Source organism: Phocoena phocoena, chromosome 1 (genome assembly GCF_963924675.1).
Source record: "Phocoena phocoena chromosome 1, mPhoPho1.1, whole genome shotgun sequence".
Classification (NCBI taxonomy): Eukaryota; Metazoa; Chordata; class Mammalia; order Artiodactyla; family Phocoenidae; genus Phocoena; species Phocoena phocoena.
Window position 1 is genome coordinate 7,787,328 of NC_089219.1, and position 25,115 is coordinate 7,812,442.

At 38.2% G+C, this 25,115-nt stretch overlaps 1 protein-coding gene across 3 annotated transcripts in view; it reads left to right on the plus strand.

Annotated features, from left to right (window-relative positions):
- Positions 1 to 25,115, plus strand: part of KIF1B (kinesin family member 1B) — a 130,195-nt gene that overhangs the window by 7,423 nt on the left and 97,657 nt on the right. For all 3 annotated transcript variants that reach the window (XM_065888131.1, XM_065888124.1, XM_065888139.1), the window contains exons 2-6: positions 15,617 to 15,693; positions 16,435 to 16,614; positions 18,885 to 18,950; positions 22,480 to 22,658; positions 23,240 to 23,351. In XM_065888131.1, the coding sequence (XP_065744203.1) occupies positions 15,617 to 15,693; positions 16,435 to 16,614; positions 18,885 to 18,950; positions 22,480 to 22,658; positions 23,240 to 23,351 (614 nt within the window). The remainder of the gene's footprint in view (positions 1 to 15,616; positions 15,694 to 16,434; positions 16,615 to 18,884; positions 18,951 to 22,479; positions 22,659 to 23,239; positions 23,352 to 25,115) is intronic.

The following is a 25,115-nucleotide window of genomic DNA, read 5'->3' on the forward strand; positions in this document are numbered from 1 at the left end:
CTGCGGCATGTAGGATCTTCCCAGACCGGGGCACGAACCCGCATCCCCTGCATCGGCAGGCAGACCCTCAACGACTGCGCCACCAGGGAAGCCCTCGAACCACTTTTTGACTTCTTTTTCCAAAGAGAGGAATGCTTACATGTTCACCTTGGTTAAATGACACTCATTTAGTCACTGGAATGTAGGAAGATAAGCAACAAGAAGGTGAAGAGGCTTTTACAGCACAGGAAGAAGAGTTCAGTAAAATATATTGAAATCAGCTTGGGTACCCGTGGCATTAAACTTTTAAAAAATTTTGACACACAACACTTTTCCTGTAATCAGGACTTGAAGCTATAGCAATGAGAGGGGTCTGTGTGTGTGTGCTGGGGTTGGGAAATAAAGGTGCCCGTGAAATGATACTGTGTTTACTCAGTTGGAATTGATTGAAACCAATTTTGTCCTTTAGAATGACTTTTGGAATGGGTTGATAAAGGGAAGGTCCAGGTCTTGCACTGTCAGTGGCCTTCTCACAATTTTCCTTGGTATTTAATGACTTCTCATATGGCACCTTAACTAAGCTGACATTCTGGAATGTATCCCTCTCTGTTTCTTACGTTTTTCTTCTACTGGGATAAAGTTTATGGTCTTAAAGAAGGGTATTAGATTGCACCCTCTTCTAGATGAGATAAATTCATTTACCATTAACTTATTGAGCACATTTTTTTTTTTTTTCCTTCAGTACGCAGGCCTCTCACTGTTGTGGCCTCTCCCGTTGTAGAGCACAGGCTCCGGACGCACAGGCTCAGCGGCCATGGCTCGCGGGCCCAGCCGCTCCGCGGCATGTGGGATCTTCCCGGACCGGGGCACGAACCCGTGTCCCCTGTATCGGCAGGCGGGCTCTCAACCACTGTGCCACCAGGGAAGCCCCCTGAGCACATTTTTTAAAGTATTCTTCAAGATCATGATTTTAATGATTATATAGTATTCTGTTGGATTTATGAACCATAATTTATTTAGCTCATCACCCATTATCAGACACTTGAGCCTTAAAACCATTTCTCAGGACTGCTGTAAAGAATGTAAACCCTCTGGGCTTCCCTGGTGGCGCAGTGGTTGAGAGTCCGCCTGCCGATGCAGAGGACACGGGTTCGTGCCCCGGTCCGGGAAGATCCCACATGCCGCGGAGCGGCTGGGCCCGTGAGCCATGGCTGCTGAGCCTGCGCGTCCGAAGCCTGTGCTCCGCAACGGGAGAGGCCACAACAGTGAGAGGCCCGCGTACTGCAAAAAAAAAAAAAAAAAAAAAAAAAAGTAAGCCCCTCACAAGTGGGGAAGGAATTGTTTTTATTTTTTACTTATTTATTTAAAAAATTATTTATTTGGCTGCACCGGGTCTTAGTTGCGGCATGCGGGATCTAGTTCCCTGACCAGGGATCAAACCCGGGCCCCCTGCATTGGGAGCACGGAATTTTAGCCACTGGACCACCAGGGAAGTCCCAGGAATTGTTTTTAGAAGGCAGTTTATGCAGCCGTCTACCTGGCACCTCTTCCCTGCTTGCCTAAATAAACATCTTAAGCTTGGAATGTCCAAAACTGAGTATCTGATATATCCTCTTGAATTCTTGCTCCTCTGCATTCTCCCTCAACTCAGTTAAAGGCAACTCTACCTTTGTAGTTGCTCAGGGCAAACATCGTAAAACATCCTTGACTCTCTCTTATCCTCTATCCATCATAAAGCCCTGTAGGCTCTGCCGTAGAGTATACCCAGAATCTTACTTTCCACCTCCTTTACTGCCACCACCTACAGTAGCCTCCTTACAAGTCTCCTTGCTTCAGCCCTTGCCCTCTAGTAATCTGTTCACCATCCTTTTAGAATGGAAGTCAGATTACTTTTTTGCTCTAAACTCTCAGATGGTTCCCATTTCACTCAGAATAAAAGCTGAAGTCTGTGCAGGGACCTCCCTTCTCCCTTTGCCAAACCTCTGTAGCCCCTTGGTCTTTCCCTTAGTAATGCTGTGGGTAAATATTCCCAAGTCTAAAGTAGTCTTCAGGAACATGAGTTTAGTGGCTGTATTGTAGTTATGAATCATACATTATTTAGCTCATCCTCTGTTATCAAATACTTGAGCCTTAGCTTCTCCATTTATTAAATGGAGATGTTGCTAATGCCTACCCAGCTCTCTGTTCCTAGGTTGTTGTGAGGATCAAATGGAATTGGGTGTCCGCATAGGATGGTATTTGAAAGTTATTTGTGAAATTGTTTTTTGTGGTTAGTTTTGGTACCTAAATCATTATTTTCAATGGGAGTATAAATGTATAGGCAGAAACAGTTGAACCTGTCACTAAAGGAGGGGGCCTTTGGTATTGTGTGTTTGGAACTGCTTTTTATTATAGTGTATAATTCAAACTTCTTCAATTACCTAAATAAGTTGTTTTCACATCTGGATTCTGAAACGGCCAAGAGAGAAGACTGAAAAAAATCTTGTAGGAAACCTGCTGCTTTGCATCTTACTGTTTTAGTCTTTTGAGGTTGCCTTGATTAAATCCAGACTGTACTTCATGTGGCCTTTATATGTACATTTGTTGCTTTTTTCAAAGGGGAAAGCAACCATGCCCAGTTTTGTTTGTTTGTTTGTTTGTTTTAAATGCCTTCTTTGCAATTCTCAAGGGTTGTTTTGGAGTTCATTTTTGAAAGTCTGTGCCAACAACACAGTGCTGATAGCTTTTGGTAGTTGCCCAGTGAAGTGTGAAGCACTTGCAGTGGGAGCTCACAAAGTCTGGAGTGTGGTTAGAGAGACCGCGAAAGGGGCTACTCGTGCCGATTTTATAGTAGGCGAAGTTGGTGTTCACAGATTTAATTTTTTGTAGTATATCAACAACGTGCTTATTTTATGAACAAACATTTCTAGTGGGCTAAAAACTGTTCTTGGTTGTACTGTTTAGGGATGAGTGCTTTGTACATATAGGTGGTAAGAATAAGAAATATGAAATTAGGTTTTTGAGGGCATATGTGGGAAATTAGGTTTTTGTTAACTCAGCAGACATAGGCTGGGAGGCCACCAGGGGCTCAGAGTATTTTTAGTTTCATCTTAGAGATAAGTAATCAAAGCAGTGTGATGACCATTATGAAGGTATTAGGAGAGGTATCTAAATAACTGAGGGGCAGGGCCAGGAAAGGTGGGGAATGTCTGGGAAGCCTCTTTTGTTTTGGCAGAACAAAAAACTGTACTGCCAGAATTAGCAGAAGCTATGTAAAGAGGAAATAATTTAACTACAATTACTGTTTCCCTGTGACATTGTTCTGGTCTGATACTAGAGTTCCTTTTGTAACTGTGAATAAAATTGAGAAGGCAAAATGGGTGAAGGGGAAAACAAAAGCAGCTTTTACTTTTTAAATTGCCTTTTAGTTGGGGGAAAACCACTGCGATTAGTAGGTAACGACAAGACAACAATAATAAACACTTAAGCTATGCCAGCCACAATTAGACGCTTACAGACTTTAACTCATGTAATCCTCACAACAGACCTATGGCAGATACTCGTATTTTCCTCATTTCACAGATGAGGGCATAAATACTGGCTAACTTGCCTGGGGTCACACATCTAGGAATGAGAGAACTAGAAAATGAACTGGTGCTGTCTGGCTCCAGGGCCCTCACTCTTTTTTTTGTATCTGCCAATCCCAAACTCCTCATTTATCCCTCCCCCAAACCCTTTCCACTTTGGTAACCATAAGTTTGTTTGCCATGTCTGTGAGTCTGTTTTGTAAATAAGTACATTTGTGTCATATTTTAGATTCCACATATAAGTGATATCATATGGTATTTGTCTTTCTTTTTCTGGCTTCACTTAGAATGATATCTCTAGGTCCATCCATGTTGCAGCAAATGGCATTATTTCATTTTTTTTTATGGCTGAGTAGTATTCCATTGTGTGTGTGTGTGTGTGTGTGTGTGTGTGTGTGTGTGTGTGTGTGTATGTATACATACCACATCTTTTATCCATTCATCTGTTGATGGACACTTAGGTTGCTTCCATGTCTTGGCTATTGTAAATAGTGCTGCTATGAACATAGGGATGCATGTATCTTTCTGAATTAGAGTTTTCTCCAGATAATGCCCAGGAGTGGGATTGCTAGATCATATGGCAACTATATTTTTAGTTTTCAAAGGAACTTCCATACTGTTTTCCACAGTGGCTGTACCAGTTTACATTCCCACCAACGATGTACGAGGGTTCCCTTTTCTCTACACCCTCTCCAGCATTTACTGTTTGTAGACTTTTTAATGATGGACGATCTGACTGGTGTGAGGTGATACCTCATTATAGTTTTGAGTTGCATTTCTCTAATAGCGATATTGAACATCTTTTCATGTGCCTTTTGGCCATCTGTATGTCTTCTTTGGAGAAATGTCTATTTAGGTCTTCTGCCCATTTTTGGATTGGGTTGTTTTTTTTTTGTTATTGAGTTGTATGAGCTATTTGTATATTTTGGAAATTAATCCCTTGTCGGTTGCATCGTTTGCAGATATTTTCTCCCAGTCTATAGGTTGTCTTTTCGTTTTGTTTATGGTTTCCTTTGCTGTGCAAAAGCTTTTAAGTTTGATTAGGTCCCATTTGTTTATTTTTGCTTTTGTTTCTATTGCCTTGGGAGACTGACCTAAGGAAACATTGCTATGATTTATGTCAGAGAATGTTTTGCCTATGATCTCTTCTAGAGTTTTATGGTGTCCTAGCTTATATTTAAGTCTTTAAACATTTTTGAGTTTATTTTTGTGTATGGTGTGAGCGTATGTTCTAACTTCATTGATTTACATGCGGCTGTCCAGCTTTCCCAGCACCACTTGCCGAAGAGACTGTCTTTTCTCCATTGTATATTCTTGCCTCCTCTGTCGAAGATTAATTGACCATAGGTGTGTGGGTTTATTTCTGGGCTCTGTATTGTGTTCCATTGATCAATATGTCTGTTTTGGTCAGAGCTCTGACTCTTAATCTCTGACCTGTATATATTGCTTCTCAAAATATTAAGTTTTACTATTCCGTGTAATAAGACTGAACGCCTGTGTCTATTTAGAATTTAACTGTTCAGTTAAAATTTATCTTGATGTCCTTTTTTGATTCAGGGAAATTATTAATAAAAAGGGCATTATTATTAGTTGAGACATCTTTGTACCACTTAGCTTAAAGAAAAGCTGGGCCTTCCCTGTCATCTCCCTTCAGAATCATTCAAAATTTGCTTAGGAAGAGCAGAATTGTTGTTAATTGAGAGTTTGTTTAATGTTTATTATAGCTAGCATATTTATTTTATACTCCCTTGATGACAGTGTGACACTACAGAGTTGGTAGATTTTTTTCTTCTTTTCTTCCATTTGAATGTTTAATACTCTGGGATTGAGTATATAGTTGACCCTTGAACATCAAGGGGGTTAGGAATGCCGACCCTCTGCACAGTTTAAAATCCACCTATAATCTATAATTGACCCTTTGTATCTGCGGTTCTGCATCCATGGATTCAACTAGCCCTAGATCGTGTAGTACTGTACTATTCACTTTTGAAAAAATCCACGTATAAGTGACCCACACAGCTCAAACCTATGTTGTTCAAGGGCCAGCTGTATAGTGAATGCATATAGTACATTTATCCTGTTTTATAAGATTTAGAATCTAATTTTGTTATTTTAAAAGATCAAGAAATTTTATGATTGTAGGTCTTTTGCTCAAATCTACTTTATGACAATATGCTTTATGCCATTTTAATATATTTTCGGCAATATATTATTCTAAGTAGAGGAGAGGATGCTTCCGGGGCTTGGTTTTATGGTTTTGGAATATAAATGGTATATAAAATAATCGTGTGCCATTTTTCTTAAATTTGGATATAGTAGAAAGTTTTTGAAGAGGAAGTTTGTGCCGAAGATATCACTGGTATTTTTAACAAGCTCAAAACATGCCATCAGAGAAAAGTTAATATAAAGTTACACTGTTGCCACGATGATATGTTAATTGTAGTCGCAGGCAAAATCTTTAATAGTTTGCCAACAACAGTGTAATTGCTGCATAGAGACTTTGAGACATTAGATAAACAAATTTATTCTGGAGAATAAAAGGGCTTTTAAGTACAAATCTTGTTTTGACTGCCTTGTTTTCTAGGACTTAGTAATTAAAACATTATTTCTGCATCTTGATGCTGGAGTAACAAAGTTGTAAAGAAGACCAGGAAAAAGGGGGGTAAAGTTGGGGGACTTTGCAGGCTTTGTAAGACTAATTTTGACTTGAAGGCACTCTAAGAAAGAGAAGATGGTCTTGCGGTTCATCAGTAAACTAAAGCCTATGGAACATTTTATGGGGAGTCATTTTAAAGGCATTCCATTGATCTTGAATAAGGGTCTTCAAGCCTTTACGTGAAAGGTGCTGTCCTGTTCTTCACTCTTCTCCGGCTCTCCTAAGGTAAGGAATGTCAGCTACAGCATAAAGAATAAAAAGTCTGAAGGCACAGGGGAAAGGTGTGCAAGGTGCAGGGAGAGGATAAACTCGAGGTCCTCTCCCCTGTGGACCTGGGAAAAGGTACAATCAGATCTTCAGTTCTGAGGCTGCCTTTCTGATTTATGAAGGGAGAGTTAAGAAAACAGCCTGGAAACCAGATGAGATCTGGATGGTGATGGGAACCAAGGCCCGGAGGTGAGGATGAGCCAGAGTGAGTTATGGGGAAGTCAAGTGATAGCCTGACAAAGACTCTTCCTCTTGGGAGTCCAGAAGGTGGTTATGATAGTAGCTAACATAGCTTGACTTCCTTTGTCTCTTGGCTCTCAGGACCCCATGCTCTCCTGATTGCCTTCCTTCCCCCCACGCCATTCTCTGTTCTTCCTTTCCTCCTGTGTTAAAAGTATACCAGGACCTTGTCTCTCCTCTTTGATCTCTTTTCTGTCTACAGGGAAGACACACTCCCTAAGTGATTTCATCTAGGCTCAAGGCTTTAAATGTCATTGAGGTGACAGTGACTCCCAAATTCATTTCTCCAGCCTGCACCCCTTTGTACAACTCCACACTTGTCTACCCGGCTGCTAATTTAACTCTACTTAAAGGCCTAAGAAGTATCTCAAACTCAGCATGTCTTCAACAGAACTGATTTCCCCTCCTTGCCCAACTAAAGTGGCTCTTCATTCATTCTTACCCATTCTTTAGTTTCTCAGACCAAAAATATTGGGGTCACTCTTCTTTTTCTTACAGGCCACCTGTAATTCATCAGTAAGTCAGTCTTGTTGTCTCTGCTTTCACAGTGTCTCCTAAATCTGGTTACTTTTTATCATTTCTACTCTAGTCCAAGAACACTCCAGTAGCTTCCTATCTTTCTGTTTCTGCTTTTGTTCCTATGTAGTAGCCAGAGTCATATTCTAGAAATGTAAATCAGATTATGTCAGCTTGTGCTTCAAGTCCTTTGTTGGCTTCCTGTCACTTTTAGAATATAACTAAAAACCCTCACCTTGGCCACAGGCCCCAGAGAATTTGGCCTCTGGCTAGCCCTCTGATTTCACATGCCATTATAGTTTACTCCTTTGGCAACACTACTGGTCTTGCCGGGCCCTAAATGTCATGCAGGTCCCTGCTCAAATGTGGCAGCCTGCCCATTCTTATCTAAAAGAGTCACTCCTGCTACTTCCATTGTCACCGTTATATCTCCTAAGTCTTCTTTATTTTTCTTCCAGGTTGTACTATCTCTATTAGTTAATTATCTGACTTCCTGATTAGAATGTAAGCTCCTTCAAGGCAGGGACTGTTTTTTCACTAGATACCTTCAGGCCTGGGGCATGGTAGGCACCCAAGTATTTGCTAAATGAAAGAATATTTTGAGTATTTACTTTGTGCTAGGTCCTGAGCTAAAACTCTTGACATCGATTAGTGATTAATCCTCCCAACAAGTTCTATAAAGGTAGGCACTATTATTGTTGTACCCATTTTACAGATAAGAAAACTGAGGCTTACTGATTGTTATGTACTGAGTTTATAGATGGACCCTAGGATAATATTGGATACTTAGGGTGGAGTTAGATCAAAGCCTCTACAGTATTCTATTTCCTTCACTGCTAAAATATTTAATAATGTCTTCTAGAAATATTTTCTAGATCAACTCAGGTTTTGATCATTGAATATTGGGTCAAATTGTAAGACAAAATTCAGTTTTGGATCAAGAAACACAATGCTTTTGATATAGGACCTTTCTTTCTCCTGGCCCGCACAAATGCCACAGACTGAAACTCATGGATTTCTGATGCCAGATGCAGTTCTCATGGGAGGCATTATGTAAATGGCAAAGATGTTCTGCAGTAGTGGTTGTGTTCTGTGTAATTGGTCTCCACACTTCCATTCATGCTTTCCTCCAATCCAGTCTCCATGCTTTAGTCCATCCATCACTGTAGTCAAGCCACTCCAGTGGCTTCTCACTGCTCAGGAGTTCACCAGCTCCTTGAGGTCTGTCCACGACCCTGAGATTTAGTGCTTTTCTACCCTTTGCAGCTCACTGCATTTGAGCTACACCTGTCAAACCAGTGCCTGGGTTTCACGTCCTTCTTTTTGCCCCAGGGCTTCCTAATGCAGTTCCCTGGCCTGGGATACACATTGCCCAGTGGGTCAGAGCCTTGGAGCCAGATGGTCCAAATTTCAGTCCAGGCTCTGGCCTTGGACAACTCAGGTGCTCCAAGTGTAAAATGGAGATGATGCAACGTGAGGTTATTTTGTGGATTAAATGAGTGTGTACATGTAATGCTTTAGCACAGGGCTTGGAACATAGTAAGCATTCAGTAGGTGTTGGCTGATATTATTATCACTCGGCTTTCCTTAGCTATCTCCTACTTACCCTTCAGCTCCCCCTTCTCTTTCACCAAATCAGAGTTTACTGACTAAAAAATTGCCTCTTTTATATATGTTTCCTTTTATATGTTTCTACTTATATGTTCTTATAGGACCCCATGCTTATCTAGCATGGATCTTACCATAATTTGAAAGCATGTATTTATTTTGTGTGATTATATGTCTGTCTCCTCCACTAACTCTGAGCTCTAGAAGGGTGGAAATAACTCTTTTGCTTGCCATTGTATCCCTAACCCAGTACCTGGTACATAGTTTGTGCTTAATAAATGTGCTCAGTAAATGTGCCCAGTGAATAAAGGGCTCTTAACTTTTCCTTTCTTAAAATAGGATCTTGGATCTTTTGTGATAACCCTTCCTTTGAGAAAGAGTAATGTCAGCGTGGAAACTAGCATTATTTCAGACTTGGGAGCTCATTGAGTACAAGTACACAGGGCAAAGGGGCAGGGACTACTGGAAGATAGGCAGAAAGATCAGGAACATGGACTTGTCCGGATGGATGTTGTTGTAACATCTGGGCTTTGAGTGATGCACCATCCTGGATGTAGCTATGATATTCAACAGTGATTCAACCAGTTCCTGTATAATCCCTGCTCTGTGCTGGGCATTGAGCCGGGTGCTGAGCACCTCACCCTTCTAATTGAATGTATGTTTCAGGGGAACTACTTGGAAAGATGAATGCTGAGAACATTAGCATCTATTTACGTCTTTTGGTGTTTTTACCATATGGCAGTGCCTCTTGGGTGTGTGTCTTGTGTGTGAGGTCAAGAATTTGTTTCATACCTACACAAGAATCGTTACGCGAGGCAAGCTTGTCATATCTGGGACACTGGAGAAAATTTTGCAGCAACAGATTTTAATGTGGTAAGATACCTCCATCTGCCATGAGATTCCATATTTCCTGTGAAATGCAAAGTGTAAAGGACAATTGTAAAGACCTGGGGAGGAAGAGGATTTCTAGTACCTATTCCACTCTTCTGCCCCCAATGTACTTTGCTTTATCCTTGCCCTTCCTGCTGACCTCCATCAGCACATCTTCTTTTGCCTGTACTATTTAAAACCTGGTAATCTTTCCTCTTGTTCCCTGTTTACCTATTACTGCTGTTTCCTAGAAGTTGTATTTCTGTTCTGTAGACTGGAATTTAGATACCTCCTTTCCTGGAGGTTAATGATTCTTGCCAGAAGCTGAATTAGTTGGTTGCTCAGGGAGAAAAGACTTAGTAAGCAAGTGGTATTGAGAGAGCTACATTCCAGTTCACAAATAAGCGTCACCTACTTATGAAGTCAGTACTGTGAGTGATATAGAAAGAGGGGTCATGGTTTCCAGCCACAAAGAAGGGACAGTCTGTAAGGAAAGATGAAACTAACATATTCATTAGTTTTTTGGGTATATATTGAGTATCTACTGTATGTCAGGCACTGTCCTGGGAGCTAGGGGATAGAACCGTGAATGAAACAGAAGTTCTAGTGACTCATATAATAAGTCAGGTGGTCATGAGAGCAATAAAGAAAAATAAGGCAGGGTAAGAGGATGGAGAGTGAAGTGAATGCTGATTTAAATTAAATGGTCAGAAAAGGGCTGTCTGATAAGGTGATGTTTGAATAGAGAACTGTGAAATTAAGGAGTGGGTGAGTCAGATACCTGGGAGAAAGCATTCCCAGCAGAGCAGTACGTACAAAGACCCTGAAATGAGAATGTGTCTTCAGTAAGAAGGCCGGTGGGATCAGAGTAAAGATTGAATCTTTGGAGAGGAGGTCACAGAGGGAGTGGAGTTTTGTTCAGTGTATTATCGGAAGGTTCACTGGAGGTTTGCCGTGGAGGTGATCCGGATTACGTCTGAGAAGGGTCATTATCTACAGCGTGGAGATGAGACTTTTCAGGGGCTCAGGGGAAAAATGGCGAGCCCAGTTAGTAGGTATTGCAGTCATCCAGGCGAGAGAGATGGTGAGTTGACCAGGGTGGTACTGATGGTGGTGGTGAGAAGTCGTGGGATTCTGGATACATTTTGAAAGTAGAACTGACAATGTAGATCAGATGTGGAGAATTGCTGGTAGAGGTGGGTCCAGATGTGGAGTATACTGTGTGTCCAGAGAAATCTTGATAGAAGAAGAGGCCTCAGGTGCAGAAGGAGTTTAAAAGGGGTCTTGAGAAGTGGCATGAAATGATGCTTTTTATAGGAAATAAAGCACTATGAAGTATACAGCACTTAAAATAGAGTTATGTTCTGACTAGTCCTCAAAGATATGCCAGGAGTCCATTCCTTGAAGAAAAAGTGTTGATTTATCTGAGACAAACTCCGTCCACTGATAACACCTGACCCTGGGAGGCATAAATATTTGTAATAGCTTTTACATTGGTGAAAATATGGTTTATATGTTGAACATATTCATTAATTACTAGAATTCCATTCATATGTGCATGCTTTCTGGGAGAAAAATTAGAAGTCCTGCACACTGTGTTTTAGCTCAGTTGACTTTGATACAAGAATCACTGTGTTAAATATTGCCCAGTCTTTTCGGTGATAGAATTCTCTCTATATTCTTACTGTGAAAGTTAATAAAATTACTGGTATTTTATGTATATATTGCATAGGTATATTACTGTTTTGGTTTTTCCTTTTAGGTTCCTGAAAATGGTACAAGATTTAATGAAATTAAAATTACACATGACCTGTGGAGCACATTCATCTGAGTGCCTGTTTGGTATAGGGCAGTGTAGAGGATCCATAAGACATGGTCCATGTACTGAAGGGATTTTTAATGTGGTAGGAGCACCAGAGATTTGATGGCACATTTAAAGGACTCCAATGTAGTATTTTGACTCTTGCCAAGAAGTAGAATTCTTATGCTTTAGCTTATTTTATCAGTGAACTTTCCTTGCTTTGGTTTAAAAACCACGGAATATGGTTATCATACCCACCAAACATTGGGGGAATTTAAAACAAGATAAAATACCTATTTTTGAAAATTAACATTTGTGTAGTGCTTTACTCATTTAATCCTGTGAACTAGGTATTACCTCAGTTTTATTTTTAACTATTTGTTTGGCTGGGTCTTAGTTGCTGCACGCAGGATCTTTGTTGCCACATGCGGGATCTTTTAGTTGCGGCATGCGAGCTCTTAGTTGTGGCATGCGGGATCTAGTTCCCTGACCAGGGATCGAACCCGGACCCCCTGCATTGGGAGCGCAGAATCTTAATCACTGGACCACCAGGGAAGTCCCTTACCTCAGTTTTAGAGGGGACACAAAAGTGTAGCAATACCCAAGGTCACAGAAAAATCTAAATCTATATATATCTATATCTATCTATCTATAGATAGATAGATAGATAGATATATTTTTTGGTTGTGCTGTGCGCCTTGTGGGATCTTAGTTCCCAACCAGAGATTGAACCTGGGTCCTCAGCAGTGAAAGCTCAGAGTCCTAACCACTGGACCATCAGGGAATTCCCTAAATCTAAATATATTTCTTAATTGTTCTTACTGATGCTGGTCCTTTGTTTCCAAATCCTATACCCTTTCAATTACATGTTCTCTCTCCCCCTTCCCCATTTTTATTAATGGTTGGAAACATCCTGTTTCTTAGTTGGGTTAAAGGAAGTGAGATCACAGCTGTTATTCAGAAAGAAAAATCCTTTGGTACATATGAAAATATTAATTCATTGTCCATGCAAGTAATAGTGGAGTTCATGGGCTTCTGATGTGCTCAAGCGCTGTCATTAATATTTTATCCTTATAACAGTTTTTTTCCTTTGCAGAGTTTTGGAGTTTAAAAAAATTTTTGCTAGTAAATATTTAAAATAGTCAAGATAATACAATGTATATGTAAATATAAAGAATAATATAAAACAACTCTGTAACTGCCACCCATTCTAACATATAGAAATGACCCATACCTTCTGAGTCTTTCTGCTTACACCTTTCCCCCGCTAAGTCAGGTAACAAGAATATTGAATTTTGCATTTTTCCAAGGTGTCTTTAATATAAATATCTTTCATTTAGGAATTAAAATCTTTTAAATATTGTGGGTAAATTTCATCTTGTTTGACATAACTTATATAAATGGCTCTTTAAGATTATATTTTGATTTACTTATTTATGTTAAAGATATTTTTGTTGCCTGGAGGCAGTTATTTAAAAGGCAGTTTGGTACAGAAGTAGAAATACAATGTTGTACACATGAAAGTTATCTAACGTTATATACCAATGTTACTTCAATAAAAAAGAAAAAAGGTTGTATCTTTCTTATCTTTCTTTGTATATCTAACACTTAATACACAGCAAATGTGCCCCAAAAAAGTTTGTTAAATGAATTCATGCATCCATGTGCTGAGTGGAGTGCATAATAGCTGGAAAGAAAAAAATAGATAAAAATAAAAAGCAGCTTGGTTTTGAAGATGGAAGTTAGGAAAATTTATTAGTTTCAGAAGTTTCAAAGATCTGGGAGAAGGGTATATTGAGGAAGAGGAAAAGGATTTCGTGTGAATCAAGGAAGTTACTCACTGGCATAGTTTTTCTTTTCCTTTACTAGAGAAAAGGGAACAAAGGAGTAGGATCTGAAAACTTGCCCTTTCTTAAATCGTTCTTGGCAGAATTGGTACTACCAGTGAGTAGCTCAAGATTTAATGAAATGCGGCTTAAAAGTTTTATGACAGTGGATTTCCTAAAGGTTAGAAAGTGTTTATTTTAACCGTGGTTTCGAGTGATGAAGTCTACTTCAGAGGTCATACCCTATATATTGTTATTGTCCTATTGCTGAGCCACTGAAACCTGGAATCTGGTTCACGAAGTATGACACTAATTTCTGTTTCCTTGGTAGAGTTTGTGTGTGCTCTTTCATCTTTTAGGAACTATAATTCTCATAGTTCCTAGTTTCAGATGTTGTAAGGAGAGTTCTGAGCAATGCCTGTGATACAGTTTGGGGGGGCAGTGGTCATAAATGTGCATTTACATGCACATATGTATACATATGCATAGAAATGCCTTACCGTGTTTGCCTTGGTGATCGCCGCATATAGGGAGTATTTAATTGTTGGGTGACTGGGCTCAGGAACTAGACTCTCCAAACTCACATCCTGAATCGCCACTAGCTAGCTCTGTAGCCTTGGGTAAGTTACTTAACCTCTTTTTGATGATTTCTTTATAAAATGGGGATAATAAAACATCTGCCGTATTGAGTGGTTGGGAGGATTAAACAGGTTTGTGCACAGAAAGTACTTAGAGCTCAGAGTAAGTGCTCCATGGATGTTGGCTGTTATTTAAATCTTGTAGGTAGTGCCTTTTGTTTAGAAGTGTGCTTCTTTGCTTAGGCTACCATTTGTGTGTGGGGAGATGTTCTTTCTAGAACCATGTCTCCTTGTCACGTGATTATGTGCTGTGTGAGCCTTGTTAGTACTTCGTCAGCATTTGAGGTTGGAACATAAATGTGGCCATGCCCCGTGGAATCCAGTGAGAGAGAGCTAAGCACCGTAGCAACGGTTGCTATTTGTATCCTGAGCAACAGCTGCCCGGGGCAGATTTATTTTTTAATCCTGATCTCAGATAGCTTGGGATGTGGCCCTGCCTTAGAGAAGTGGATTGGTTGGTCTGGGCTTTGAGGCGATTTCATGACCACATGTTACAATGATTCTATTCTGTGTGAAATATGAGGTGCTAAAGCTTTGTGTGTGTGAGGAAGGAAGAGAGGCCAAGCCTCAGCATTCAGTCAGTCCCTGAAGTATGTGACTGGGTTAATCACATGAGAAATCACTTTTTAAAAACAATTTTATTTATTTTTTGGCCATGTCGTGTGGCATGCGGGATCTTAGTTCCCCGACCAGGGGTCGAACCCGTGCCCCTGCGGTGGAAGCACGGAGTCCTAACCACTGGACCGCCAGGGAAGTCCCGAGAAATCACTTTTAATATGGACAGTGAGGCTTCATACTTTTCAGTCAAAAGTAATTTTACTGTTTATGACATTCTACAGATGATTTAGAGGTCTGTGTTTCTAGTGTATACATACATCTAGTAACTTACATATTAGTTATTATCAATTGTGGATTTCACAAAAACTATCCTTCCAATGAATGCTTCATTACTAAATGCTTTTCTTTTCTTTTCTTTTTCTTTTTTTTTTTTTTTTGCGGTACGCGGGCCTCTCACTGCTGTGGCCTCTCCCGTTGCGGAGCACAGGCTCCGGACGCGCAGGCTCAGCGGCCATGGCTCACGGGCCCAGCCGCTCCGCAGCATGTGGATCTTCCCGGACCGGGGCACGAACCCGTGTCCCCCGCATCGGCAGGCGGACTCTCAACCACTGCGCCACCAGGGAAGCCCCTAAATGCTTTTCTTAAGTAGATGATAGGATCTTTAAAAAGTGTTTGTTTTAAATAGTGGTTGGATTAATTCAGTAATTTTCTAATTTTTATTTCTGTTATATTGAAATATTTCAAGCCTTATGAAGCACCTTGAAATAGTAACATGGTCCATTTCCAAATTTTGTCTGCTAACTTACCTGGGATTCAGTCACAAGACATTTACTGAGCACCTACTATGTTCCAAGCTCTGTTGTAAATTCTGGTGACATCTAGTAAATGTTGTTGGTCTGATTCTTTTCAAGTTCTCTATATAGATCCTACCTATTAAAAATGTGATTATTTTTGTTTTTCAATTGCCCAGTTCAGATTCAGTGGTATGAATTTACTGATTTGGATGTTTTGAGTTTACAGTATAACATCATGCTGAACTAAACAACATTTAACTGAGTCACTTATAAAATCAAAACATTTTTATCCTCTAGGTATTATTAACCCAAAGAACCCAAAGGAAGCTCCAAAGTCCTTCAGCTTTGACTACTCCTACTGGTCTCACACCTCGGTGAGTGTACCCATGGTGCAGCGTGGTAGAACAGTGTGGGTTTTAAACCTTTTGAAAGAGCCTGCAGGTCCACAGGGAAAGCAAAGATTACCAACATCTAGGGAAATGAAGAGTAAGACCCTTTGCAGTATCCCCTTACTGATTATAGGACCCCAAATCTTGCTGGCTTCTAGGGATTGTTCCTAAACTAGTTTGCTTCTGCATCTCTTTGTTACGCATTTTTGTTCTTTTTTTCCTATTTTGTGTTAGAGTAGGAGATGTTTTAAACTATTGCAAAGCCTAATTGCCGGGGGAAGAGCCTGTGAAAGGGGATGGAAAACATTCTTCACTGAAAGCTGTGTTTATTGAGAAATAGCCATACCACCTGGAGCGAATTAAAAGAAATATTTTTGTATGTGGACTTGATCTTTGATCTTTCAGCCCCATTTTCCACTTAAAATTTTCTTGGAGCTCCCTGTGAATGGAAGAGTAATACTTTCAAGGTTATGTAAAATGAAATGTAATCATGTCAGATAATTTCATGTAGGTATTTTTATGTATGGCTGGCCTGGATGTCTCTAATAGTGCCTCTGTGTGTGTGCATTTAATGGGAAAAATAAACTATATGTAGGGGGGACTTAAAAATATATTTTAGGTGATTATTCTGATTTCAAACACTTTTATTTATTATAGAAGTAATCAAATAAGCATAGGAAACAATATGAATAAAATGCCATTTATTTTTCCTTTTAATCCTTACAGCCCGAAGATCCCTGTTTTGCATCTCAAAACCGTGTGTACAATGATATTGGAAAGGAAATGCTCTTACATGCCTTTGAAGGATATAATGTCTGTATTTTTGCCTATGGGCAGACTGGTGCTGGGAAGTCTTATACAATGATGGGTAAACAAGAAGAAAGCCAGGCTGGCATCATTCCACAGGTAAAAAACAAAAAAACAAGAATGAAAAACCTCTGTTCATTATTACTCTTAGTCCTCAATTGCATTAACAATTATTTTTATTAGCAAACATTTATTCAGGGACTATTGTATGCGAGGCACAAAGATAAATCTCTTTCCCTGAGAGGAGCTAACAGTCTGATGGAAAAGACTGATATGTATTCATGTCTGTTTTTAAAGGTGGGAAAGTTGACTTTTTGTAAAGGTTTTGCTGTATATCCAGTGCCATGTTACTTTATCTTTTGAACAATGTTATCAGCTTCTTTAAAAAGTGATAGTATGTGTCAGGCTCTGTTCTGAATCCTGGGGACACCTGGTGAGTGTTGTTGGTCTGATTTTTTTTCCCAAGTTCATATATAGATCACCTCTTAAGAATATGTTTATTTTTGTTTTTTGATTGCCTTATTTGATTGCTTTCCTTTTATCTTGTTAAATTAATTCTATCACTTAAAGCTTGAACAGTCTGAGGTTTTTTTCTTTTTTAAGAGCAGTTAGTCTTTTGATTCTGTATTGTTTGGGAATGGAGAAAAGTCGTGACACAGGTACATTTAAGAAGAACTTCTTTTGCTAGTAACAGGAACATGGTTTGCTTTTATTAATGATATTTGGGATTAATTTTAAAGTGTTCTTTTACTATAGGCCTAGTGTGGCCATTGCTGTATTCTGAAAATAAAATATATAAGGGAGCAATATCTACTTTTTTGAATGGATTACTGGATTATAATTTTAAATTCAGCTATATAATTGAAATGCTTGTTATTAATGAAGATTAGGACATTTTCAGAAAAAAATGAACATACTAGCATGCACGCACACACACACACACACACACACACACTCACACTCAAATATATTTTTTAAAATTGTGGCTGTGCCAGGTCTTAGTTGTGGCACGCAAGGATCTTTAGCTGCGGCACGCGTACTTCTTATTTGTGTTATGCATGCGGATCTAGTTCCCCAAATCAGGGATTGAACCCAGGCCCCCTGCATTGGGAGCACGGAGTCTCACTCCCTGGACCACCAGGGAAGTCCCTATTTTGTTTTTTAACGTAAAAGGTAATGTCTGTATTAAGACATATATTTGGGAATTGTCCTTCTTTGTGTATAGTAATGGTAATAATTATAATACTAATTAGAGGAAACATTAAATGTAGCACTCATAATGTGCCAAGCACAGGTCTAAGTCTTTGCTTTTACTACTATGTATTAACTTCTTTGACAATAAAATAATTGTTTGTAGATATAGCAAGTAATATTAAATAGTCCTTCTATTTCCTTTAATTTATTTGTTATTGGAATTCTTGTATAGTTACATATGTATCTCTTTTCTGGTAGAATTTTTGAATATTTTGTTTTAATGTCAAAGCATGAATTTTTAAGAAGACTTATGTTTTAGAAACTGCTACTTAAAATCCATCTTAAATTCTATTTAGACTTCTAGAGATTCATGAACATATAGTTCATTTTTCAAATGTGTATTGATTGCCTTAATACTAAATATATAGCAAATGAAAATTCAGTGGATTTTTCTTAATTATTCTTATTCAAAACATCACATATTTTAAATAAATTCAAAGGATAGGGAGAGAGAAATTTTATAATTTTCCTGATCTAGAAAAATTGTTTTCTGTTAGAAATGTCACTGTGTAATGGAACAGCCTCTCATAAAAGGGATTGGAATCTTAAGGCAGAGGTAAAGGGGAAAAATTTATAGAGTCAAAATTATTCTCAAAAATACCTTTATTTATTACTCTTTTCAAATAGTGTATATTCTCTCTGTGCATATATGTATGAATTTACAATGTATATAGTAACAGAACATATAATACAATTTATGTCATGATAAATAAGTGTGCAAAATACAGTTTAATAGTAGTTTTACTCCTACAATTATAATACTGATCGTTGAGTCACAGTTAATTCTAGTATAATATGAAGAGTTGAATTCACATGAAGTAAAATCAATGACATTAACAATAGAAGAGACATAATCCCTTCTCTTCCCCTATATGTGGCTTTCTTTCTAAGGAAACATTATTGAGGTGATACTGTTGAGGGACAATAGGGATTAGATGAGAAGAATGTATTAAAAACTTTCCTTTTATTTCATTCAAAGCATTTACCTTTGATGTTGATGCCATTAATATTTAGAGAAAAAAAGAGAAAGGGGATCTCGCTAATCCCTTTAGCACGCATAGGTAATGTAGTACTTCTGATTTATGCTCTTCGTGCCTCTCATTCTGTTTCTACAGTTATGTGAAGAACTATTTGAGAAAATCAATGACAACTGTAACGAAGAAATGTCTTACTCTGTAGAGGTGCGTAAAACTGTGGATTAAAAACAGAGTCCTCTGTACTCCATTCCCTCAAATGCTACTTTTAAATGGTTCCTAATTATGACTGAGCTATAGATCACTTAACCATTGCCCCAGTTCTGTACTTTGAGGCTATTTGTAAGTTTTGGTTATAATGAAGAATGTTGCAATTAAATCCTTGTTCATAAGTTTGTGGCTTTATTTTCAGTTATTTCCTTCTTATGTATGTTGGTTGTCAGATGGTACATTTGAATTGCCAAATGGCCTTTTGAAAGGCTATACCAATTTTCTATTCCATCAGGAGGGTGTAAGCACCCACTGTGTCCTCGTCAACGTTTAGTAATTTTATTTTTTAATCTTTGCCAATTTAATAAGGGAAATTTTCTCACTCTTAAAATTAGAATTTCTTTGATTAGCAGTGTGATTGAACATCTTGTAAATTATGTATATGCCTGTTTACATTTTGGGATTGCAATGTTTTTGTTATTCATTTGCATGAACTCTTCCCCCTTTAATATTATTAATAATGACTTTTGACAGGCATAAGTTTTTAAAATATATGTAATCAAATCTCTTCTCCTCTTCTCCCCTTTGTAATTGTTTACAATCTTGGAAAGTTATTCTCCATTCAGTGTATATACCCTAGTTCTTTTGAGAAGAGGTCTGTAGAATTACATTATATATGTTAGTTTATTTGATAAACATTTCCACTTTTTTGTACAAGTGCTTTATGAAGCTGTTGTTTTACACATCCCCAATTTTGGTATTCAGTTTCATAGTAGCTGAAGTTATTAAAACATTCTGTTAACATGAGCTTGTTGTTTTGAGAAATCAGTCTGTTTTTTAAGTGACTTCTAGATTTTTAAAAATGTGTATGTTGTGACTTTCTATAGGTCTTATGCAATTCTTAGTTGATCCACTTAGCTGCTTTGGGTTTTTTCTTTACCTTTAAAGTGTTGTATAAATTTCAAAGAATTCTGCCTGGTAACTGTGATGCACCAAAAGGGGAATGCGCTGCTCTAAAAATATGTTTTGTTAAAATGAATTCTCTGAATAGCTTGTCTCATCCTATAACTATTCTTTTTTGAATATTAAATGTATAACAAATGAAAATCAGTAGATCTTTATTAATCATTCCTATTAAAATATAAATTTTAAATAAATTCAAAGGATAGGGAGAGTGACAATGTGATTGAAGTTTTTGAGCTTATAGGTAATAAAAGAAGCTGCCATTTTCTTTCATATTATTCAGAGTTCACAGGCTTATTTGGAGTGCACAGTGTATCCCTAATCCCAATGTGAACAACAACTTTGTTGTTCTTCACATTGGTGGGACCTCTACCTCCTCTCCCGCCTCTCTCCCTTCTTTACTCTGCTGCAGCCACACTGGCCTTCTTTTTTCTTTTTTGCTGTTTCTGGAATACACCAGGAACATTCCTACCTCAGTGCCTTTTCATTTACATTTCTTTTGGCCTGAAATTTTCTTTCCTGGATGTCTTTTTTTTTTTTTCTTTTTAATATTTATTTATTTAGTTGCGCCGGGTCTTAGTTGGGACAGGCAGACTCCTTAGTTTCAGCAAGCGGGCTCCTTAGCTGTGGCATGCGTGTGGGATCTTGTTCCCTGACCAGGGATTGAACCCGGGCCCCCTGCATTGGGATTTCAGAGTCTTTGCCACCAGGGAAGTCCCAGTATCTTTTTGACTAAGTTTTCACCTCCAAGTCTTTTGCTCAGATCATACCCTCTCAATGAGGCTTGCCATGACCACCTTATTTAATTTTGCAACTTGCCCTCTACCCCAGCACTCCTGACCTCTCTTGCTCTGTTCTTTTTTTTTTTTATACTATTCATCACTTCTAACCTACTTTATAATATTTTACTTATTTTTTATGTTTGTTGTTTATTTTCAGTATCCCTTTTAGAATCATAAGCTCATTAGGGCAGGGATCCTTATTTACTGATGTATGCCAAGTGCCTATAAAGTGCCTAGAAGCTGATGGTGCTCAGGGAACTGAATTTGCCAAGTGGGGTCTATGATGGTTGGTTCAGAAGCAGTGATGTCTTTAGATGGATTTGCATATTAGAGAATATGTAACAGAGCACATCAACCTTACTCAGGTTATTTGGGTCCTCTTAGTACCATGCCTGTGTGAAAAGGGACAGCAAGTTTTCCAAGAAAATACAGTATCTTCCTGGGATTCAGGATTGTATGTACAAGTTTTAAGTACACGAGAATGATTAAAGTTGCCATTTCAATTTCTCATCTAGGATAACCTGCTTTAAGAAAGAATATTTGTTGTCCTGTTGTTTTATTCTTGTAATAGATCAATTATCTTTTGAGGGTTTTCAGTATTTTAAAAACTGATTTTAAAATACAGTATAAAAATAGAGCAGATTGAAAGAGAATGGAATGGAGATACAGTTTTATTTCAGATATTCTGAAAGTGTTTCTCTAGAAATTTAAACTTGAAGAATGCAGGAGTTACATTGTATGCTTGAACAACTCAGTGACACAGAAGTGTTTTATTCCTAGGGAAGCATGGTGATGAGGCTTACTGTGGTGAATTTTTCCCACTTCAGAGCCTTGGTTGCTTAGAGGTCTGATCTTGTAGATCCTTCAGAGCCAGACTCTTGAGTGAAGCTCATCTGACTGATGTTAGGAAACCACCGTGTTGGTTTGTTACTTTCCCATGAGGAACAAATATTACCCTGACCAGAACACTCACATTAGCAAGACTGGTATATTATCCTCCTGTGGGCAGACCTCTATTGGAACCCTGTTGTTTTTTTTGGTGAGTATGGAATTGGAGAGGAGTTGATTAGACAAATTAAATGTTCAGTTGCTTCAGATGAAGAAATGATAGTCTAATACACCCCTTTCCATGATAGGAATGTTCTTGCTGATGGGACAAGAATTCCTGAAGTGTACTGTCTGTGGCTTCCCCTTTCCCCAGGGGACTTGGATAGGTCCTCCCAAACAATCAGGTTCCACACTAACCAACGCTTACCCCTTCTGATAGATATATGTTTGGTCACAATGTGGCCAGACTTAAAGTATGAGTCGCAGATCTCTTTTGTCTAACCTGCTCTGAAATATTGATGTTGTTCCTTGGTTTTAACACTAATAGAAACCTTGTTTCCAAGCTTTTGGAGTAACCTCATTGTAATCCCCAATTATTGACAACAGCATGCATTAAAAAAACCCAAAACACTAATAACTGATAAGTTACTACTAAAAATGATACTTTTTCTGCCTAAGACAAGTAGCAGCTATTGTGTGCTGAGAGAGCCTGTTTACCCCCTTTTCTTTCCTGAGAAAGTCAGAAGGCTGGTTCTAACCTACTCAGTTATATCTATGTTACTGGTAATAGAATAAAAGGGACTGGAATTGGTATTTCATGTTGTAAAGGTTACTGATCTCTAATTGTAGAGCTTTTAATAAAAGGTGAAAAGATAAAAAGATTTTAAAATCTTTTTAATGTATAGGATTTCTTTTTCCAAGTCCTCTAAATCACTTTAATAATATGTTCCTAGGTGAGCTACATGGAAATTTACTGTGAAAGAGTACGAGACTTGCTGAATCCAAAAAACAAGGGTAACTTGCGTGTGCGTGAACATCCACTTCTTGGCCCATATGTGGAGGATCTGTCAAAGTTGGCAGTAACTTCCTACACAGACATTGCTGACCTCATGGATGCTGGGAACAAAGCCAGGTATGGTAGGAAATAGACTGATGACTGAGGTCTTTGGTATATTTTGAGGCCTTTTGTTCCTGGTTAAGGATTTGAGACCACATTTGTAACTATGAAAGTTGCTTTCCCTGTGGAGTCCTCTGATCCTTTGGCTATGCTAGAGAAGCAGGGTCCTCAACATATTTGGTATCCTTCTCATCCAAACAATGCACTGCTGAAACACGTTAGAACTTTAAGTTTTACTATTAGGTTTTCATCGAGTTGTGGTAAAATGTTGGTTATCACATGCCTATGGTAGTAATTGATTCCAGAATAACTGAGCACCTAATAAAGAATAAAAATCAAATGCCTTGGTGGTTTCTAAAGGTATAGCTGGAGTATGAAGAATGATTCTGATGGGGTGCCTTTGGAGTTGGCAGGTAACTTGATAAGTTCACAGATAAGGTATATTGAGAGCAATTTTGTGTAAGTGACAATCTTGTAATCTGAATAAGTTTAAGGCTGTTGCTTGTGATTGTTATGCTTATAATTTGAAGGCTATTGTCATTTTAACATTCATCTAATGATTCCATTGTCATGTGGTCACATTTATGTTTTTTTAGGACAGTGGCAGCTACCAACATGAATGAAACAAGTAGCCGTTCCCACGCTGTGTTTACCATTGTTTTCACCCAGAAGAAACATGATACTGAAACCAACCTCTCCACTGAGAAGGTAGGAGAACTTCAGTGTCTGGGCTTGAGTTGTGTGGAATGGGGATTTTCAGAAGTCCCTCCTGCTACCTTCTGATTTTGTGGAAGGGAAGAAAGTTGCCCTTTTACTTAATGAAGGGTATTTTATACTTTGCACTAGTCATTTTTATTCCACTCTAAACCAGTTTTGAGCGTGGGTTCTTGAGTGAAATTGCAAGATAGAAAATAAGGTTAAGAAAAAACAATCCAAGACTTTTGAGTCTCAAAAACTGCTCTATGCAATAGAGTTAAGCAGTTGTGTGGGGAAGAAGATCCTTCCTTTTCTTCTTGACTAGAATCTATTAATTACCTTGTTAACTTCTCTGGTATGTGTATTTTACTTTTTTGAGCTCTGATAATGTTACTGTGGAATTAAACTGTTTAAGCAAACAGTTAAGCAGACAATATGTATTTTATTCTTGGGAAAAAAATAACTGCACAGTATTTCTGATGTTCGTCAAATACCTGTGCTTGTTAGTTTCTCATTTTCTACAGTGGTTGGTTAAATTTAGTAGACTTCGGGATTAAACTGCTTGCTTTAGATCTTAGCTCTGCCATTTTTCTGCAGTGTTATGTTGGCCAAGTTAGTCTTTGTGCCTCAGTTTCTCTAACCTCACAGGATTGGTGAAGAGGAGTAAATATTAATATAGGGTAAGTGCATCTACTAGTGCCTGGCACAGAGTAGCCACTCAATAAATGTTAATTTTATTGTTATTACTATTAATAATAGACTTACGTTGATTTCTACTCTGCCTACATTCCTAAGTAGCACGCAGCTGGATTTTTAAATCTGAAGTTAGATTTATTGTCCTGGCTGTTATAAAAGATCTTGCCTTATAAACTGAGTACTTTGTGATGCTGATATCACTAAAAACTAAAATCAGCTTTTAGTTGGTGACTTGTTTGTTCATTTTAGCTGAAGATTATTTTTCAAAATACACTCTTCATATAGGTGATCAAATAACTTGACACTGCCTAGCCAGAGGTTCTATATTAATGTCATTTAGTAGTATTTGTCTGAATGGCACCAAGGAACATGCTATGTGAAAGAATTTTTTCTTTTCTTCCCTGATGTTAAATCTACAAAAATAATGACATTAACCCATAACCATAGCTTCCTTGATAATCTGTTTTGGATACTTTTCTGTAAACTTTCCTGAAGCTTTAAAAAATTTTTTTAAACAACTTTATTGAGGTGTTATTGAAGTGCAACAAACAACACATATTTAGAGTATAAAATTGGATCACATATATATACAGTAGTCCCACCCTTTATCTGCTGGAGATAACATTCCAAGACCCGCAGTGAATGCCTGAAACTGCAGATAGTATCAAAACCTTATATATACTGTTTTTTTCCCATACATTTATATTTAGGATAAAGTTTAATTTATAAATTAGGCACAGTAAGAGATTAATGACAATAATAAGATAGAACAATTACGATAATATACTGTGATATTGATATGTGAATGTAGTCTCTCTCACTCTCAGAATATCTTATTGTACAAATTTAGTGCCTTTTCCATCTTAACTAAGCAGTTATCACACACTGTGGCCATAACTTTTGCAGCCTGAAGTGCAACAGCAAAACTAGCATGAATTTCCTTTTCCTCTTCACAATTTCACGAATAGAAGATTCATTGTTACCGTAGATATGAGCAACCTCAGCATACACTTAAAGGAAGCACTTTACGGCTTCTCTTTGGTATATCTGAATTACCAGCATTACTACTCTTGCACTTTG